General features: G+C 43.2%; 2 protein-coding genes across 2 annotated transcripts in view; both read left to right on the top strand.

Moving 5' to 3' along the window:
* The first annotated feature begins 3,116 nt into the window (after positions 1–3,116).
* On the top strand, positions 3,117–17,013 carry FAM20B (FAM20B, glycosaminoglycan xylosylkinase). The gene is made up of 7 exons (XM_026039832.1): positions 3,117–3,646; positions 4,921–5,007; positions 7,425–7,534; positions 9,270–9,441; positions 11,819–12,010; positions 13,819–13,878; positions 15,340–17,013. Exons 1-7 carry the CDS (start codon positions 3,270–3,272, stop codon positions 15,569–15,571), a joined length of 1,230 nt encoding a protein of 409 aa, XP_025895617.1. The 5' UTR covers positions 3,117–3,269; the 3' UTR covers positions 15,572–17,013.
* Positions 15,686–21,277, top strand: part of TOR3A (torsin family 3 member A) — an 11,704-nt gene continuing 6,112 nt past the window's right edge. Inside the window, exons 1-2 of the mRNA XM_026039841.1 lie at positions 15,686–15,818; positions 16,455–16,531. Of these exons, the coding sequence (XP_025895626.1) occupies positions 15,686–15,818; positions 16,455–16,531 (210 nt within the window). The remainder of the gene's footprint in view (positions 15,819–16,454; positions 16,532–21,277) is intronic.

Below are 21,277 nucleotides of genomic sequence, written 5' to 3'. Positions count from 1 at the left end.
GCTCTACACGCGGGTAGGTCCTTACTAGGCTCTACACGCGGGTAGGTCCTTACTAGGCTCTACACGCGGGTAGGTCCTTACTAGGCTCTACACGCAGCACAGCTGCCCCGGGATGTGCTGGTTGAGGTGCGTTGTGAGATGCTCGTGGGCCTAGGCGAATAGGGGGACCTATAAAACACAGGTCTGGTCCTGTCGGCTGCGTGTCAGCAAATTCGGCCTGATGCCTTTGGGGGAGCAGAGCGGTGAGACTCTGCTGTAATTGTAATGGGGAGGTGACTCTGTGGTCATCTCCTCCTCTTAAGCTTGACCTGCTCAGTTGCAGCGCAGCTTGACTATGCTCAGGTTTTGGAATTTGCCCTTCTGCACGTGGACGAAGTTGGCATGTAAAATCTGAGCCACAGACCTCCCATCTTGCGGCTCGCCGTGTGCTGCTAAGTGTTCGGTGGGTACCTGGCCCTTGGCTGGGTTTCTGGTGTCCATAAAGTGAATAAACGTAGTAATGGCAGCTTGAGAAGGAAAACAACAGGATGTTCCCACTGCCTTGACATGGCTTCAGAGCTGAACAAGGCTCCCTAAAATGTTTCTGCTGTTCTTAAATGCTGTAATTAAACTTGTGCTTGTAACAGGTAGAGAATCTCTGTAACTTGGGAGATGAGGAGCAGTTGTTCCCTGAGCAGCAAAACTCATGGATTTTCTGTTGTTTGCTGCTCTGGGCCTCAGCAGCACCTCAGTGCTTCAGGAAACTCCAGATCCTGCCCACATCCCATACGCTTTATGACACCTCTGGCTCTTCCCCATCCGGAGCTCCCGGCTCCTTCCCGTGTGCCCGCTGTGCGTGCGCCGCTTGGCTGGGTGGCCAAGGCGAGCAGGCAGCGGAGGAGCTCGCGCTAAGTTGCTGGCAAGGTCAGGAGCAGTGGCTGATCTGCAGCGATAGACACAGATAGTACTGTGGTTAAAGCGTTTGTGAACTCTTCTATTTTATCTGTGCTCCAGCTCTCGTCTGGAAATGCAGGTGTGTAAAGGAAAGTTCATGTCTGCAGGCAACAGGGATTTTAAAAGAAGAGGAGGCAAAATAGCAGATGAGGAAATATGTAGGAAGCCTTAAGCACCGGACAACTAAACTAGAACCCGGTGTGATCTGTGCACAGTGAGTGGAAGTGCTTGAATGGTTCTGGAAAACAAAAAACTAAGCTAAGATCTGCAGGAGGCTGGCGAGAAAAACTAAAATAACAGCATTTATGCAGAGAGAAGAAGTGTAAGCTGCCGAGGAGTCTGCCAGAGAGGAGAGGACAGGAAGAAAGATTGATCTGGTGAGACTGGAATACGTTTTAGGAAGAGGAAAATGTTACTGCTGTATACACTGTTCCTTTGCTGTTTCTTCCCAGATTTACTGGACAAATTTTAAAGACGTTTGCATAGGAGATCACAAGAAGCATAGTGTGTTTAAGAAGAAAAAAAAAAGTTTAAACAGGAATTAGAGCATACTTGCCCATGTTTATTCCAGATAATCATCTGCCTGAACTGTGATACTCTGTGCCCTGGTGCTGACAGACCAAACGTTTGTCTGCTGTCAGACCTTTTCTTTCATTCGAGGCATAATAAAATCCTTGTATAATGTGCACAAGTTTTTTGAGATGGTATAAAAACAAGATTATGGTATGTAACAGTGTTGGCCTTGCATCTCTAATGAAAATTATTTTCTGAGATAGTTTCCTGCACACTTTGTAGGCTGTGTACAGCGGGTATGAGTTTGCTGCTCTTCATAGCAAGCAAGTTTTATGTTGCTCACTTCATTCCTAGTTCCATAGTGTGGTTGGTGTTTAATGCTACTGGGTGTAAATGGCTATAGTAAATGCTATTCTTTGGGTATTGACTTGCAGAAAATTGTTACTTGCTGAGAATAAAATCAGTTAGAAAATATTCTAAAGAGACAGTAAAACCCAGGAAGCCTTCATTCAAACCTAGCTGCTGAGTGCATTGTGAAAATGCTGATATTGCTTTATACTTCACTTTTATTGATTTTAATTTTGTTTCTGGTGGATTTTTAGAGGTGTGGTAAAATGGTATAGAGGCTTTTATTTATTTATTTATTCTGTAGTCCACTGGCATATAAGTGGAGTTTGGGTAATGGAGCAATAAAGTTCTTTGGATTAAGTTTCCTGCTCACCAATGATAGCTGAACACAATGCTAAAAAGTTTAGCCAAACAAAAAGACACTACCAAAGCTTGGTTTTCAACTATATTCCACTAATAATATGAGGATAATTTCTATATTTGTAATTGAAATACAGCTGATCAACTGTTTATTATGTGGTCCTTATGTGCTAAAATTTGACTGGCAAAGAATTGCTGAGAAGCGAGGCCTATCCTGCAGCCTGTAATGAACACAGAAATGTTGTGTGGCTTTAATACTGCCTTTTCTCAGAAATCTCACACATGCAGAGTTAATGTTTTGTTTTCCATATTATTTTAGTGTTGAGGTTATAGATTTTTGTATATTTTTATGGCTTTTAGTTTTACAATCGACTGCAGAAGCTACATAGTTAGGTGCAAGGAAACCAAGGTGTCTTCAAGTTCTCTTTGAGAATGAGGATGGATTAACTAGAGTAACTGCAAATGGAAGACAACAGACAATCTAAGTCTTTTCTTACAAATTTCACCTTCAGGAAACTAGTCTGTGCAGCTGCACAATTGTTGTTAGATATTAGAGAAATGTACCTGGGAGCTCTCTTGAGGGATGAATCTTTAGGAAATTGGAGGTCATAGATTCTCTTGAAGCAGGAGGGCATTTGTGAAATTGGAGCTGTTAACTTCAAGTATAATTCTCTGAAAATGTTTCGCCTGTTGCAGTCACCCTAGCAACAGAAGCTGTTGTGATTTCAGTTGAGCAGAGCTGGTATCAGTCAATTCCCTCTTTCGTGTAGGTCACCTAAAGGCTACAGGGAGCCTTTATGTTATAAGGGAGGCACCTTATGTTATAGCAGAAAGGCAGGGCCTTGGGATACTAGTGTATATAATCTAGTTGATTTCTGGTACTTAAGCCTAGATTTTGAATGTGTTGGGATCTAAAGGAAAGGTTTCCTTTAAATTTAATTATATTCTCTTGCTTTCTAGGGGTACTAGAAGTTGCTTCAGTGGCGCTACCTCTTTCACAGTACAAGTTATGAATGAAATTCATTAACTAACGTCTCCCTCCTCACCCTGAGCTCCAATAGACTTCCAGTAACGCTTGGAAGAAAGTAGTCAGGGGAGAAGGGTTGAACGTCACCATGAAGCTAAAGCAGCGAGTTGTGCTGTTGGCCATCCTCCTGGTCATCTTCATCTTCACAAAAGTTTTCCTCATTGACAACTTGGACACCTCAGCTGCCAACCGCGAAGACCAGCGCGCCTTTCACCGTATGATGGCGAGCCTGCGCGTCGAGCTGGACCCACGGCTCGACCACACCATGCAGTCCCCTTGGGAGATTGCAGCCCAGTGGGTTGTCCCCCGGGAGGTGTATCCTGAGGAGACGCCTGAGCTAGGGGCTGTCATGCATGCCATGTTGACAAAGAAAATAATAAAAGCTGATGTAGGGTATAAAGGTACCCAGCTGAAAGCTTTGCTAATACTTGAAGGGGGACAGAAAGTCGTCTTCAAACCTAAGAGGTGAATATTCTCTTCGGTGATTGAATGATTGCCACTTTATGTCTTTTTATCTCTATGTTATTTCATTAGTCTTTTGTAAACAGAATCTGTTCATCTCTTTGGGAGACAACAATGGAGTCACGCTCATCTTCTAGTAAAATTCAGTGGCTCTTCCAACCGACTCCCAAGCACTATAACTTCAATGCTCAAAACGGCCGTTCTTTAGATTCATATAGTAACTTCAGTCCTGAGGGAACTGGTTAAGCTTGATGTTTTTGAGCGGTGTCTTCCTGATTCTGGAACTGCGGGTTCTGGCAGTGTGGTGACGTACTCCTGCTGAATAAGAGTCATGACAAGCCTCCCTATGAGCATGCAGTTCAAGGCTAAGGAAAGACTGAGAATTGTCAGTGGTCTTAAAAGCAGATCTGGTGTCCAGTGTTTCTGCATGATGAATGCAAGAATAGGTAGAAATAAGAAAATACGTATTCTAATTTGGCCTTACTTTTTGAGAAAGTGTATTTCACTTCACCCATTTGTTCCTTAGGCATAAAATACCAGTCAGTACTATCTGAGACATACCTCTTAAGGAGTAGCTAGACTTGATTCAGATGTCATTTACCACTGAAAATTTTAAATGCCTTGGCTAGTTTGGTGACATCTTCATTATTTAAAAAAGCAGCCTGCCCCCCCGCCTCCCCCCCCCCCGACAAATCACGACTCTGCCAAAATATACCACTCTTGTTGCTCTGTGTGTTCCATTTCTAATGCTGCTTTTTACTGTGCCTTTTCTCTACCAAAATAAAGGGCCTTTTTATATCCAATATTCTTCTCAGGTTCACACTTGCTGGTCCTTTATCAACCAAAGATTGCATTTGGCTTTTTTGCCATGATATCAGACTGTATTTTGATGTTAATATACATCCCTTTGAACCCCAGTTTGTTTGCAGAGTTCCCGCTTTCCGGTATGGTCTCTTGTTCTCTGGTTGGGTTTGTAGTCTTTCTTCTTAGATGTGGCTTGGTGTATAGCTGAATTACAACTCATTAGTTTGAATAGGCCCAGCTTTCCAGGCACTTGAGACCACTGTGAATTACCAACCTTTCCTTTTTATTTACTCCTTCACCAGTCTGTCCACTGCTTAATCTCATTAACAATTTTTCCCTGTCCCATGGACAATCATTTTGAAAGTGACCCTGGGTCTGTTTAACTTAGCATTGTTCCTGCACTCATTACTCTGAATGGCAAAGCTGATACGGTGATTCAAGCAGGATTACTGTCTGACTTATTGCAATTACAGGTATGCCAGGGACTATGTTGTGGAAGGAGAACCATATGCTGGCTATGACAGGCACAATGCAGAAGTAGCAGCCTTTCATTTGGATAGGTATGAAACCACTGGATTACTTGTTTTTATTGTCTGTGGTGTTTAGGTTGTCAGAGTGGGGGGAAAAATGTATTTGGTATATGTTTCAGGTGTAAACTGTTTCTAACCTATCCCTATAGCAAATTGAACCCAAGAATAAGAATAACCACTGAGTTTTGTGAAATTTCATTTTAAAGATATGTGCAAGAGTTTAACATTTGCATTAAAAAAAAAAAAAAAAAAAAAAAGCATGGTGAGTGAGGTACTGAAACCACTGATGTTTTGATCTTAGTCAAGTCCTATGGAAAAATCTGAAACACCGGAAGTATGATTAAAAAAATAAGTCTTAATGTCTAGAGTGACGATTCTAAAAATGAATCAGTGCCTCCTAGAGAGAAAAAAAAAAAACACCAAACAAACAAACAAAAGAACAGGCCCATATAGTTGGTGTCAGGGATTTCCAGGTGTTCTTATGGACACAAGCTGGAGATGCAACTACTATAAGAAAAAGTTACAGGAAACATAAGGAAAAAATTGGAAAATACTAAAGGCTGAATGTTGATAAGGACAAAATATAAGTTTGTGATGAATTTTTCATCTAGAACAAATGATTGCTGTCCTGATTTTCCCCTTTTTAAAGGGACTATTTTGCTCTTTCAGAGAAGGTTTGTTAAGCTAATTAAGATATTAAAAGATGTGAAAAATTGTCATGTGAAGAGACTTAAAATTTTAGGTGTAGGGAATAATGAGGCACTTACAAAGAACAGAATAAACCAACTTAAACAGAGATATTCTTACTCTTTCAGTACATAAGAAAGAAGCTTCTCAAAATCATAGGTTGCAAGAGATCTATTCATTAATCCTAATTCATGTTTGGAGCTTATTACACAGGAGACAGAAATGACTGTTCGGGGAAGATTTTGTGGTAACTGCTTATATAAATACCCAGGGCTGCTGTTGGAATATTGAGATTATGAACCAGATTGGGATCTTTGAATCATTTTAAGGCAGAAAGTTGATTCTGGAGCCAGATGTCTATTATTCATTGGTAATCCTTAAGAAAAATAGTGCTCAATTTCCCTGAAATTACAAAAATCAAGTAATGTAAAGAGTAATAATTAAAAGTCCATTTCTGGCTAGATGAGCATTCAAACTCCTCCGTCTTTGGCCATGTTTTGGTCTAAATTTCTCTGAGCTTTCTCCTCTACTTCGAACATGCTCCTCCAAGCATAGCTAGCAGAAACTGCCTGCCCACATAATTTATATGCACTGTTGTTTCAAATGGTGACAAATAGGTATATTGATCCTCGGTGCTATTTTTTCATCAAGAACCTGCAGAATGTTGTATGCTTCCCATTAATGGGGCGGCTGTATTAGCCAGGGTATTGGCCTTTCCCCTGTGAATCTGAGCTTACAGAAATATATTTTCCAGATATAAGTTCTGCCCTTATTTATCTGTAGCTCCTGCATTTTCTCAAACTGTGTATAGCTGTCTTGCTGCCTATGATTTTTGTCCTTATACTTCCAGGATTTGTTCAAGCAGATGTTTTGCGTTGCCCTTTCTTAGATCTGTTTTGTACTTTAGGAGACTTACTGCTTGAATATTTTAAAAATAGTTTGCAGCAGTTAAAGGGCAACTTTCCTTATATCTCTATGGGAATCTCTGACTCCTTCTTTCCCATTTTCTGAAAAAGGAGCAATCAAAAGTACATTAAGAGAGTTAACTCTCACATTGCACTTATGTTGGTAGCACTCCTTTAAGCACTTTTAAAATCCCATATCAAATTAATTGTGGTCACAGAGCAAAGGCTCTTGCATACATGAGTGGAATCTGGATCTTCTTGCTATCAATTTTTTGATTATCCATTCTTTTTCCAGATGTGTCTCTGGCATTCAGGTTTTTCTACCACTCTGCCTTCCCTCCTCCCCCTCAAGTCAAACTGATTAACTCCCAGATTGCTTACTTTCAAGTGTAGTTGAATTGGAGCTTAAATGTAAGATTTTGCTAGATACTAATTCCTACAAAATATAAATGATCTTTCCAGGTGAACAGCCTAAAGGCCATATGGCTGGTGCTTTAGCCTGTATCCAAGGGAGATGATGGATTTTTTATTTTTTTTTCCTTCCCCTGGGATGAGATCTGATTTCTGAGAATTGGAGCATGATACATCTTATGTTGCTTTTCTGCAAATGTTTTAATAAAGGAGCATCATGGATGGCCTATAAAGCAAGTCTTACGTTTTGGTGCTTAGAAAGGAGGGGCCCTTACTTTGCTTTGGAGAAAAGAAGAAGTTGCCAAGGGGTTCAAACTTTATTGTCTGGTCTCAACTCATTGTGATTTTGTGCGATGGCACAGAGCCCTTGTGTTCTTTTTTTAAGTTTAGAACTGCTGCCTATGTCACATTCTCACCATCGTGTTTTCTTTCATCCAAAATTAGAATCCTGGGCTTTCGACGAGCACCATTGGTAGTTGGCAGGTTTGTGAATCTACGAACGGAGATCAAACCAGTTGCTACAGAGCAGCTTCTGGGCACCTTCATGACTGTGGGTAAGTGGATTCTCTGCATTGTGCAGCCGGGTAAAGAAAATTATGTGAAAGGAGAAATAGTCATGGGCATTTGACACAGTTGTAAAACACTTAACTACGGTATTGGAAGGTCTTTCAGTTCTGAGACAAATTTGAATACTTCCATTTGGTGAGGGAAGAGGACTTGACTTTCTCTGAAAGTAGGTGTTTCGTTTTCCATTCTTTCTGTGGTGTGGCTTTGTGTGTGTGTGTGTGTCGGGGGGTTGTTTGTTTTAGTATTTTCTGATGTTAGAAATTGTTAGAAAGTCTCTGGAGTCTGTGAGTAGGACTGAAAGAAAGAATGGAATTATATTTGACTCTAATGCAAATACAATGGTTACTTGGGCTAATGTGTAGGACTGGTTCATCACTTGCTGTTAGATGTTGTCTGTGCCACATCGCTCTACTGAGCATTCATAACTAGCTGCATCAGAACTTTTGCTACATTGCTTACAGAACTACTGCTGAGGGGTAGTAATGGGAGTTGCTAGTGCAAGCTCCTCCAAGGTGGTCATTAGGCACCAAGAAGTGACTTATGCTGCCTTAGCCCTTTGGGCTTTTCCTAAAATATTAAGTTAGTACTGTTTCTTTTTTAGACAGGCAGAATCTAGAGACAGTTATTCATTTTTTTATTTATATATATGTATATGTGAGTGTGTATTTCTATTATAAGCACTGCTAATAATCTCGGTTACTAAATTTGCTTAACCCTTCTAGTTATAAGATTCAGCGTTCAGATGAGATTTGCCTTGCTAACCTCTTTTTGCATTCAGATTGGGTGTCTGCCTCAGGCAGACCTTTCTGTTTTTTAACTTCAGCTGAAATAAGTATTAGCAAAAATGCTGATTTAAAGATTTAAAGTATGGCTTTCAAATAGAATTAATTGCAAAAATTTGTGTCGGGATCACTTGCTGACCCCAATTTAACCAAGTTTCTGAGGTTTTGAGAAGTGATAGCTCACGCTTGCTCAGCAGAGGCTTGCTAGAGCAACACTTGAATCTGGGGAAAATATGCTAATTGCTAGGACAGCTGCAGTGTGGAGCCAGAGGAAGAAAGGACAGGGAATATGGAGAGGTGCAAGGAAGTAAGACTTGATTGAAGAATGCTTTGGAAAAACAACCATGCATGTGGAGTTGGGATTGACTTGGCAAGGGACAAAATTAAAGTAGGTTTGAAGGATGAAGCAGAAAAGATTAACTTAATCTAGGCTACTGAGTGCATCCTTTTCCATAGCTGTTAAGGTACTAAAGACTGATAGAGTCATTATTCCTCTCCTGTCGGAAGACGCTCATGAAACTTCAAATGTCTTTTGAAAAATTCTGGAAAACTGTCATATGGAGTGTGTTAAATAAGCAGTGCTAGGGTTGCAAAGTGAAGCTCCTGAGGAATTAGGGATCTCAAACTTGCTGATAGTATAGTGTTGCCTGAAGTCCCAGTATAATTAAAAACATTAGATAGTATAGTTCTTGAAACTATACTATCCTTTGAAAAGGATACTGCTTTGAAAATTAATCTTTCATGAAATTTTGAATGAATAAATGTCTGCTTCATCTCTTTTGAGCCTCTGCCCTTAGAGAGGAGGAGGAGGAGGAGATACGAAGTCAGGTGCAGTGAAATCTTGTTGTGGGTGTTTCTTTGCTGCAACAACATGCTCCTGAATTTCTTTTGGCTTCCCTTGGATTAAATTCTGTTCTTGTGATGTCTCTTTGTTTTGAAGGTAATAGTACTTGCTTCTATGGGAAGTGCTACTACTGTCGGGAAACAGAACCAGCTTGTGCAGATGGGGACGTCATGGAAGGGTCAGTGACTCTGTGGCTGCCGGACGTCTGGCCTCTCCAGAAGCATCGGCACCCGTGGGGCAGGACTTACCGTGAAGGGAAACTCGCCAGGTATGAGAGCCCGGTGGGGTTTGTCCTTGTAACGATAATTTGGGCTGAAGTACCCTTGTGATACATTGGCTTGTTATGGAGCAAGTGTTCTCAATGTCGAGTTTTGGCCGTAACTAATTTGACATGATTACCACTAACTACACGATTACCATGGCACTGTGCTCTTTTCTAAGAGACCTCATTTCATGGTCTTTAATGTTTGTTGAAGAATTGTAGGAGATTTGGCAGAGGGGGACAGTACAAGGGGCTAGGAGGGTTGGCTTTGCTTTTAAGTGTTTTTTGTTTGTTTGCTTGTTTTTCTTGTGTCAAAAGTTTTCATAGGAGGATTTACTATGATTAAACCATCTACTTTAGACCATTTTTGTAGGTACATTTTCTGCATTTAGGCTAAATCGGTAAGAACTGAGAAGTTCTTCATTGATTTAGTTATCACCAGTGTTTGGGGACTGTGCTCGACATAAAGAATGCTTTTAGAGGGGAAGAACGGGACCTAGCAGTTGTGTGCACCAAGATATAGTGTATCAGAGTATCTGGGATGGACACTTTCTCGCCGGGACCAAAGCATGACTGTGCTTAAGTTTTTGCAAGACCTAGTGATGGACAAGTGGTTAGAAAGAGAATTTTAGTCCAGAACTAAGATTGATCGTTTCTCAACGATGCAGTGGTTTTCAGTAAGAATCTCACTCTCAGAAAGGATTCTCAGAACGAATTCTTTCAGAAAGAATTGAATGGCTTCGTTAAAGTGTTTTAGAATGTGAAATGTACAGTTGACTTTCTGAGTAGCAGAAGGTACTTCCTTTTTAAAAGGTCAAAATCAGCTGTATTTAGTACCTGTTAAATTGCAGTAATGGATCGACTGAATTTCTTGGAGGTGTTTCCTTTTCTGAGACATTACTTTTATCATAGAGGGTCTACTTGCATATGATTTTAACAAGTTAAGAAGGTATCTATGATGACTTAATACTGCTTGTGTTTTTAACTTATGCTCTTATCTTGCTCAGGTGATATTGCAAGGTTCAATGTGTTATATCCCTTATTACCTTGTGCTTCTCTGTTTGAGAACATCAGGTGAAATATTCTATATGTTATGCTCTCCTTTTTCTGCATTTGATAACTACATTAAAATAACTTCATAGGAATTTTCTTCTGCCCTGAAGAGGGCTTGGTGCTCTGCCCTGAGTTGACCTTTGGAATTATATATTTAAAACTGTATGTGCCATTAATGTACATAATTTGAATGGACACATAATAGATAAAATCCCTGACCTTTGAAGTCCTGCACTAACGTGGCACAAATATCCAAAGTAAATGTTGGATAAAGGAGAGCACAGGATATCAGAATAGTTCCTACAAGGAGGTCAGGCAGTGATCTAAAGGAAAATAAAAGAAAAAGGCTCGAGGGAGAGAGACATATAGTCTAAAGGAAATATTTTGAGTGCAAGGAAGAGCCTATGCTGAGAATTTGCCCTATGGGGTTGTGCTGAAAGCTGAAGGTGGGTTTGAAGTGCTGGAGGAGGGAGCTAGTCAGCACTGAGGAGCGTTTGTGATGTGGAAAGTTGGAAAAATAAGATATTGGAGCTCAGAGTCTGTATCTGGAGAAGGGAAGGTGAGTTAAATTTGGGGTTTTCCTCCTTTTGTGACTTTCTATGTGATTTTTTTGAAGTAGTAGCTTCTGCAGCTTGTTTCCTGCATTTCTGTTTTCAATTCGCAGATGATTCAAACAGTTACCAGTTTAACTGCTATTTTGCACAGGAGTTTTAGCTGCTGAATAGGAGATGTGATGCTTTTTGTTTGGGATGACACATGGCAAGGAGCTGTTGCTGTTTTGGTGTTAGTGGTGAAGAGCTTGGAAAACTGTAAAGAAAGATGTGAGAAAACTTAAAATCCTAGCTGTGGAGAACTGAGATGGGATATGCAGGTTTTAAGACTGTAAGCACGTGCCTAGGTTACGTCTAGAAGAATAGGAGAGAAAAGGAAGACTGGAAATTCTGCCAGTAAAGAAGCAGTGAAAGATACTGAAAGAAAAAAAAAAAAGTGAGGAAAGCAGCTATGAGTGAAAGAGTATGAACACATAATATCCATCCTCTTAGACCAGTGCAGAGTGCTAGCAAGCAAGAGGGTGTTATCTGTGCCAGAAGGAAAAATGAGGAGAGACTGGAGAGACAGGTGGAAACAGGCCAAGGTAACATAGACACCGTACTTGAAGACCTCAGGAAGTTAAGGGAGGCAAATCGTAGCAAAGATCTTGTGGTGAAGCACGCCAACCACTGCTGAACTTGAGCAAGGGAGAAGCAAACTAAATACCTCCCAAAGCAAATAGTACCAATGGTGGAGCTTTTCTTGAAGACTTGACTTGTTTTCTCTTTTTGGCCCGCAGGTGGGAGTACGATGAAAGCTACTGTGATGCTGTGAAGAAGACTTCCCCCTATGATTCGGGCCCCCGTCTCCTCGATATCATTGACACTGCCATCTTTGATTATTTGATTGGGAATGCTGACCGGCATCACTATGAGAGTTTCCAGGATGATGAAGGAGCAAGTATGCTCATACTCCTAGATAATGCCAAGAGGTGAGTCAGCATCAAGCAGTGGAAGCATCAAGATACACATTTATCTGTTAAATTTCTCTCTCTCTCTTTTTTGTTTTTTTTCCCCTCCATTTCATTTTTCTTTATTATCTTTTATACTGAAAATCCCAAGCTGCTGCTGCTTAGATGTTATTCATCAGATATTGGAGGTTTTAAAAGACTGGCACTTACCCTGTCCTCTAGATACATAGTTCTGACTGCACTAGGCAAAGTCTTAATCAAAGTACAAAAAACTTCTGAATTAGCCCAGTATAACTTTTATTTCAAGAGAAACTCTTAAATCTTTGTTTGTCTCCTCCTTTCCCTCCCTTTTGATGTTCCCTCCCCAGTATGTTTGCAGTTTATGAAGGATCATAAATTTAGGATTTATTACCTACGTGCTAGCAAATCAAAGTAAGTGCCATAGCAGAAGCAGATCTCTTCAAAACGTTGCTCTGAATAGCCTGGTTTTCTCTGTCTTGTGAATCTGTCTAGTGATTAAAGTCTGAGAACTGAAACTGGAGATAGATTTGCCTTTGGGCATCATCATATTTTGCTCTCACTGTGTGTTAAGTACTTTGAACTGTGATCCACCAACCAATTCTGGGAATAACTGGGATCTAGACAGATCCTTGAAGCCTTGCAGTTATCACTTCTTTTCTCACTGATCCCTTTGCTTTTCCTGTAGTGGATTCTGTCCCCATCTTTCTTCCATCCATTGCCCTCCTTTGACTGCAGCAGAAGTGGCTGAGTTGCATATTTTGTCTTCATGCATCAGCCTTTTCAGTAATGCGCCTTCAATTACGCCAGCAGGTTGTGTTCCACTTGGGGAGTGCTTAATTATTGCTGCTTTCAGATTGCTGTAGGTGAATTTGGCAAAAAATGTCTTTCTATAATGCGCTGCCAATGAGCTACAAGGAAGTTAGTATATCTGTCACTGGGAGTAAATATGATAGTTGAAGGTCATGTCAGAGCTTTCATTACAGTACGTGCTCGTAACATTACCAAACCATTTCCTCTGGGCTTTGCAGGCCCTGAAGTAAATTGTTTTCTTGACAGCCTGAGTAAAGTTCTTCCAGCTTCTTTGAGAATAAGGGCTGTGTGTGTTGGGGGCAGGAGGGTAAGGGGAAGAGGAGTTATTTAAAGCTGCTGACAGCAGAATTATTTGAGCAGAATAATGTCTGACTCGCAACGTGAATTATCTTTATTGAAGAGCAAGTTCTTTGTTGGAACAGTGTTATGGTGGGCAAGGGGAGATAATGGAGAAAAAAAAATCATCACCACATGTTGAGGTGAAGCTTAAAAACACTGTGAGAACCTGCTGCAAGGTGCCTCTTTGAAAGTGTTGTCATAAAACATACTCACCTTGTTGAGAGGTGATTCTTTGCATGTTGAACTGCTGGTCTAAGCCTGTCCATCTGAAATAGCAATTTAATTCCTTGCCTGTCTAGCACTGTCATGTAGTCAGTGCTCCCCCTCTTTATGTGCAGAAAGCAAATTACTCCCTTCCCTTGCTTAGCAAGATGAGTTCAATTTCTAAACTCCTCAAAATTTTGTTTCTAGAGTGTCTTGGCCTGATAAGGACCTAGGTACCCTGGTGTCACTTCTGTTCATCTGGTTCATTAGCTGATGCTGTTGACAGTTAATATCTGCAATTGGTTAAGGCCTAATTATATCTTAATTTACATGATTTGAGCTGTTAGAGCATCAAAGTGATTGTTATTGGTTTTTGAATTCTTTACAAATCTGTTGATGTTGCAAAAGGCATTAACTGTTCGGCTGGTTCATTTGTTTTTAATTTTGCTTTCCAGTTTTGGAAACCCTGCCCTGGATGAAAGAAGCATCCTAGCTCCTCTTTATCAGTGCTGCATGTAAGTAAAGCACAGGGATGCTTTCCACTTCACTTGTGAAATTGCTGTCCTTGGATTTGGAATATAATTAAATTTGTAGCTGTTAAGCCTTTTGGCAAGCTGAGAATGTTCAGAAGTATATGGTGATATTTTTATATATATATGCATTTGTTTTATGTATTTCAGTGCTCAGGAAGCAGAGCAGTAATTTTTTTTTAAGGTAGTAAACCAGACAATAGACTGCAGGAACTGTAGGAAATAGTCTGGCCTCTAGGTCACTGCTTCAGATCTCCCCTTAGTTACTGGGACTGCTGTTGTCTGTGTGCAGCGTTCTCCATGCAGCTCTGCTGAATAAACGTTTACATCATAGCATGAGTTCTGTCTCAGAACCTGGGACTCAACGTGTCCGGCAACTTCACCACCTTCCTTTTCAAATCCTTTTTTTTTTTTTAAATACTTTTTTTTTTTTTTTTTTCTGAACAAGTCTGCAGCACTGCTTGTGGTGTTGCTTTCAAAATGAAGTTTGTTTGGCTCTTTGCAGAATTTTGTTTTTGCTTTGGCCTCATGAGCTGGTTTCTTTTTGTCTGTATTTTTAGTGGCTGTGACCTGCTGCCTTTTGCATGCTGTGGTTCTCACCAGGCTATTGCTACTTTTCACTGACAATTAGATGGAAGTACCAGAAAGAATACTGATAGACTAGTTCCTTGCATCTATTACTTCAAGATATTAACTCCTCCAAACTTTCTCAATTAGATGTTTACTTGGGAGTTTCCCAAGCTTTTCCTTGAAGAGTTCTGTCCCTGCAATGTTCAGGGTTTGCAAAACCTGAGAACTCTGCAGAAAGGCCCAAGCTCTCGCGGGCTGCTTGCTCGGAGCCAGGCTCTATGTGTGCCCGATCCAGCCCTTTTGCCATTCTCTTGCCTTGTGTAGCACTGAAAGAATTGCAGTAGGCAAATGGAGAACAGTTTAACCAAGTGCTTTTCAGATTCTTTAGTTTTCCTACATTAATTTTAAATGTGTTTTTAATTTTTTTGAGGATCTTCTGGCCCTTCTTTCTCAGCGTCTCCTAAATGTAGTCCCAGTGCATGGGCAGTGATGCTTTTTCCTGAAGTAACATGAGTTTTTTGAATTAATGGCCAGACCATTTTGCTTTCTGCTCTTTTTGAGCTCTGGGAGGCGTCAGGACTGAAGAACTTCCTTGCTAGTAGTTGAAGGTGTCTGCATGTAAGAACTCTCGTAAGGATTGTGAGACGTTGGGTTCCTAGCTCCTCTCCTTCAGTTGTTAAGTTTCCGTTTTAGGTATTGCAGGTGCTGGCAGTTGCACCTGCACGTTCCCGTCCCCAAACCAGCTGTGGTGAGACTAGTACCTTCTGTTCAGCTGCAGCCGTGACGCAGCAGGCTGCCTCGAGCCTGGATTTCGGTATTGCCCAGGGGGCTTCACATGGGCAGCGGTTTGATGAAGTGTGTTTCTTTCTTTTGCAGCATCCGGGTTTCTACCTGGAACAGACTCAATTACCTGAAGAACGGAGTGCTAAAGTCTGCCTTAAAAACTGCCCTGTCGCACGACCCCATCTCCCCGGTGCTCTCCGACTCGCACCTGGATGCCCTCGATCAGCGGCTCCTCAGCATCCTTGCTACGGTGAAGCAGTGTACGGACCAGTTCGGGTCAGATGTTGTGCTGGTGGAAGACAGGATGACGCTGTCCCATTTGTAACGGTAGTGGGCACAGATGAAACTCCTTTTTTTTTTTTTTAAAAGCAACCACAAAAACAAATGATAGAAAAACAGCACAATCGGTTCTGAAAGGCCGTGGCCAGGATGGACTGAAATGAACCGGAAAGCTTCCAAGCCAGAGCAGCAGAGGCGGTTCTGGCCTTTACCCCGACCTCGCGGCATAAGAGGAGGTGGGAAGCTGGGGCCTGGGACGGCTCAGGACCCCGATGGCATCGTGGCCGTCGCCGGTGTGTCCATTGCCGGCAGTGGACGTTGCACTGGATAAAAATGGCTCTTGGTGGAAGTGTGTGGAATACAGACACTAATTTGTGGACTGGTTCTAGAGGGGACAAATGGAGATGAACAGTACAATCCTGTCCCCTCCTCTTTCCCACGTACACTCTTAGGAGTTTCGTCTGATTCAGGGTTGTGTATAATCAGCTGTGAGCTGGTTAGGTGTTTTACTGCTTCTCTAAAGAAGGATGAAGTGGTGAATAAAATAATTATTAGACTGAACAATTGCACCCCCTCCAGGGGTGGGATGTTCTTGTGGATGCTGTTAGATGTGGAGGAGGAAGCCTCTGCTAATCAGTTGTCCTCCTTAAAAGGCTGGGACAGCAGGGGTTGCCTTCGACGTGATAACGCTTCAGTATTGTCACTGAAGTCTTATCAAAGATTCTTCCACCAGGTTGGAGATTGAGGGGAGGGCAGGGTGGTTACAAAGCACTTAATTGTTAAGGGGTTAATATAACTTCCCAGAAGAAATTTCCATGCGTCCTATTGCTGTTTTCCATTGATAAGGAAATCTAGCAAGGTCTGACTAGAGAAAAATCCCCTTTTTGCAGGCGTGTGTTCAAAATAACCACATTTTTCTCACGTTGTAGCTGAGAAGCGGGACAGAACCTGTCCTCAGAAGCAGGTTTTCGGTGGCCAGGTTACAGTACTTGACCGGGGGGACGAGGTGGGTCCCGTGCCTGGTGTGGGCAAGAGAAGCTGTATTGCTTAAATGCTGCGGGCAGCCGCCCGGCTGAGCCCGTCTCTCCCACCTCGTCCGGACGGAGCTGCCTGTGCTCTGTACCCGTCCCCATGCTGCTCTTTCAGGGGATGCCAGCAGGTTTCCAGGCCGCTCTGCGCCTCCCATAGGTGTCCAGCCTCCCCTGGCTGCTCCCGGCAGCCTCCGCTGCCGTGTTGACTGGGATGACTGTGCGTCGGAAGCTGTCGCTTCTCGTGGCTGTGTCGTAAGGGGCAGAGGGTCTGCGCGGGTTTGCTTGGCGGACGGGCACTCCTTTGGTGTCCCTCTGTCCTTCAGGCCAGGCTTCGGTCTGCGTTGTAGATGAACTTCTCACGTTTGCAGTAGATGAAAATGTTTGTCTCCAGTAGGGGAGAAGCTTTGTCATTTTGTTCCCAAATGTAACCACGTGGGTTTGATTTTCTGTTCAGCCAGAGCCGTCCTCAGCAGTGAGGAGAGAGTGCACGTCTTGAAGGGCCATTGATCTATCTATTGGGCTTGAGATCAAAAGCAGCAAAATGTCTATTTAAAAGGGGTTTTGTTTCGTTTTGGTTTTTTTTCCCTTGATTTATCTGTCAGAATCCTTCTGTGTCTGCAGCAGCGGGGCTGGCACGTAAACCAAGAGCTCTCTTTGCTGGTGCACGCACCAGCCACCAGACCCCAACAGCAGTGTTAGTGAAAGAGGTTATTTCAAAAATGCAGGTTTGGTTTCATGTACATCTTTTTGTCATTGTCTAAGCAGAACATCGTGGAAGTAGAATGCAGTTATTTACTTGGAAATTAATTTTATGTTCTTCTAGAGCTGTTTTAGACGTGGCCGCATCACAGAAGGCCACACAGTCAGGATGGGCCTGGCGTATTTGCAGGGATTGCCCTTGTTTCTCACTGGTCTGCGAGGTGCCGCATGGCCAGCGGTTGAGCGAGATGTCACTGAAAGGTGCCCTGGCCACCAGTGAGGTGCTCAGTGAGTGGCTTTCATCCAATGCAAAATAGTTTCATAATGAGGTGTTTTGGTGTAAATTCTTTCCTCGAAAAACTGATGGTAATTTACACAAGGGAAGTGTGTGAAGCACGTGGAAATATCTTGAAGCCTTTTAAAAGCATGCTCTTTTGAGTGTACTTATTAACATGCAATATTCTGGGAAGGATCCACCAGAATTTGAAGTTTTGATTTCTTTTTGATCACTTGCTGATCACTGACACTTGATTTGATGGTAGATTCCTAAAAATTCTTGCTCTCTCTGTGCATCGAAGGTCGTGTTCAGATCCTCCACTTGGTTTGCTCGGTGGGCTTTAACCTGCAGCTCTTGGAGTTAGCTGGGATTTGGGATAAGTTTTCTGTTGGATAAGTGTCAAAGAGTTAAAGCACTGCCTTGGGTGCACACAAGGGGTGTGAAGGACAGGCAGCTTCAGGAGGAGAAAGCAGAAAAGGTTGCTTTTTTCCTCCTTTTTTTTTTTTTTTTTTAAATACCTTGGCACTCTTTAGTGTGTTCACACACTGGAGGTTTGCATTTTGCAGCAGGAAGGAATCAATTCCTTTCTTATCCCAGATCAGAAATATCAGATTTTGGTCTTGGGATCATCTTTAGCATTTTGCTTGGATACAGAACCCAGAGAAATCTTAAGCTCAGTTATAACTATTGCAAAGGGAAACACAAAGCAGCATCCATGTGCAAACAGGGTCTGCTTGAACTTCTTTAAAAAAATGAAGTGAAAAAAAAAAAAAGTGAGGCCTGTGTGATACCTGCTAACTGGTGCTCTTAAAGCTGTGCACACTGTCATTGGCTGACTTGAGATGTCAGAAAATGGTTATGTCGTGGATATTGGCAAAGCAGAGTGCTTGGAGCACAGGAATTAGGAACTAATTGGAAAATGAACGTCATCAGCGCTCTCACACGTATCTCCTCCTCCCTAAATCAGCAGTTGGGCTGGAGGAAACACTGAAGTCTGCTTCTCTTCCAGAACAAATGAACCTGGAGTGTCTCTTGCCAAATAAACCACAACTGAGAAATAATTTATTAAGAAGGTAATAATTTTGCTGTGTCGCCTGGAGCAAAACGCCTGCACCAGACACCCCTCTTGGAGCTGTCAGAGATTTGCCTTGGGGAGCAGCTGCACAAATGGAAGTTACTAATAACAAAACAGACTTGCAGGCGTGACTTTCTATTTGTATCTCCCCGGGTCAGAGTCCACATAAAGCAACATTGTGTGAATAAAGATTTTAATAAAACAATGTTGATGGATTGTTGAAGTCTCTCTCTCTCTCGTGCATACTCATTCCAATGTGCGGTGAGCTGAAAGTTTAAAGTGCTTTGCTACTAATATTTGCTTATTCTTTCACTAGAGCATCAGTGGCATTTATTCCAGTAAGGCATTTTCAAGAACAAAGTCTTGGCTGCGCAGAGGTTGGCTGCACATCTGTTTTGGTAAGGAGAGAGGTGTTCAAGAAGTCATACAAAAGAGCAATGCACCTGGGTTTGCATACTCTGCAGAGAGCAGGTATTTCTGCTTTGGAAAATGCCTCCCAGGGCCCTGCGGCTGCCAAGCACCTGGATGAGTTTCTTCATGGTCCTGCCACACGGAGTGAGGGGTGTGGATACGGTGCTGACAGACACTTATGGCCTCTCTGAGGTTTTACTGAAGCCCTTTTTTTGGGAGAGGGATAAGCAAGCAGACATGGAAGATCTACTCGCACAGGGTTGTAACCCAGCTGGCTCAGAGCTCCTCAGAACTCGCTGCAGGGAGCGTTTCAGAGGTAGGAGGGCGACGCTCCCAGCTTTGAATGTCAGGCATCTGGAAGCAAATGAAGGGACTGAGCGCTGTGTGGCATGCCCCGTTGGCCTGGGTGAGTGACCAAAGGCATCCGTTTGCCTTCAGCTGCAAGAGGCAAACTTTGAACTTGAACACTGCTGCGTTTTCAAGAACTTGTTTATCGTCTTGGAGTTCTTAAAACTAGCTCCTTCAGCTTTTCAAAAATTGAAAGCTGTTTTAAGAAACACTTGATCATATTACTGCTGTGTAACTTTGACATGTTTGGTCTTAGTAATGATGGCGATTCTTACAACTAGAAGACTTCAGGTATTTTTCATTATATAATTAACATCATTTTGCAGAAGAAAAACATAAAGACTAGAAATAACTCTGAGCCAGTAGAAAACATGGTTTTGAAAGCATTTTCCCCAAATGTATTTTGGATTCTTTTTGTACATTTTTGCACAACTCTAAAGATTAGAGATGAAAATAATTTCGTAGCTCACATTTCCCACTGGTGGGCTATTGGCTCTTCTCTAGAGTGCCTCATTTTTGGGGGAGACTGGGGATAGGTGTTGGGGGGGGAAGGAAGGAGGAAAAAAACAAGGCTCCCGAATGTCCTTTATTCCGGATTTTCCTTCAATTTACTAACCGTATCCTTGACTGTGTGGTAGTGAGCTGCTGGAGAGAGGCTTTTCTGCTGCTGCCTTTGGCTGGGTGTGCAGAGGGAATCACTGTATGGAAATTGGGACAATCTAGAGAAGGATCTGTGGCCTTTCCCTGCCGTTTTCATGGGCACGAGCAGGCACAACCTGTAGCGGACACGAGGTGCCGCTCACGAGGGACACGCGAGGTGCAAGCCGAGGGCTGCCTTCCCTAGGCCTTTCCAAAGCAGCTCCGAGGGCTCCTCCATTCGCACCTCTCCCGCTGTCCTTGTGGGCTCCCTTAGCTCCTCACCCGATACTGCCATGAAGGCAAGCTTGCCTCAACTGCTGCTTAGGGGACTGAGGGATTTCTTTCCCTTTCTTTCCCTCAGTGCCTCGTTAACCCCCAAGCCTGGTCACCCAGCGCTTCCCTGGCAGGTTATGCAGCAGCTGTTTGTGTTTTCCCCTCTGCCCTGTGAAGTGTCATCCAAGGCCTTGCGCTGTGGTAGCGGGAAGCCGGTGCCTTCCGGGACAGTCCCTCATTGCCTCTGTCAGAATCGGCTCTTCCAAACTCCTCTCGCCTTGGGCTGCGGAAGCATCTCGGATATTCTTTGTGAGCCTGTCCCTCAACATAAGCACCTCTCAGCTAAAGCACTTTGCAGGCCTCAGCTGTAGTAGCTAAGAATCTATTTTAAAAACGGACAAGTGAAACCTGGCACAGGTCCGGGATTAATTTTCAAATAGGCTGATAGCAATGTGCTTTTTTGTGACTATAGTAAATATGATTTTTAAGGTGATAGTTACTTGCACTGGGTTTAGTTCTGTTTTAATTAAATTACTGCAACTAGTGTTAAGGGCCTCATAGATTAATTTTTAAGCTGGAGCAGGGGGAACAGTGTTACTAACTATTCTTTCTAACGCGGCTCGGTAGGTTTTACAGCCAGCCCTAGGCGGCCTCGCGGTCCCTCCGTGGCCCTCACGGTGCCGCCAGGCAGCGGCGTCCGGCGGCAGCTGCCGCCCGGGCTGAACCGCGTTTAGGCGCCGCCTCGCGCCTGCTTTGCCGAGCCCTTAGGGCGGCCTTGAACCTCCTGCCGCGGCCCGCGCGGGGCTGAGCGGGTCCTGCCGCTCCGCGGGCCCTGGCGGCCCCGGCCCGCTCCGCTCCGCGGCCCTGGGGCGAGGAGGGACGGGCGGGGAGGAGCGCCCGGCCCCAGCGCCCTCCTGCCCGGCAGCGGCCGGGATCCAGCGGGATGCGGGGCGGGCTCCGGGCGCAGGAGGCGGCCCCTCCTGGGCAGTGAGGTCAGGG

Source organism: Nothoprocta perdicaria, unplaced genomic scaffold (assembly GCF_003342845.1).
Source record: "Nothoprocta perdicaria isolate Ctin4 unplaced genomic scaffold, notPer1 scaffold_243, whole genome shotgun sequence".
NCBI classification, from domain to species: domain Eukaryota; kingdom Metazoa; phylum Chordata; class Aves; order Tinamiformes; family Tinamidae; genus Nothoprocta; species Nothoprocta perdicaria.
Note: the sequence above shows the minus strand (reverse complement) of the source record. Positions and strands in the feature narration are given on the sequence as shown.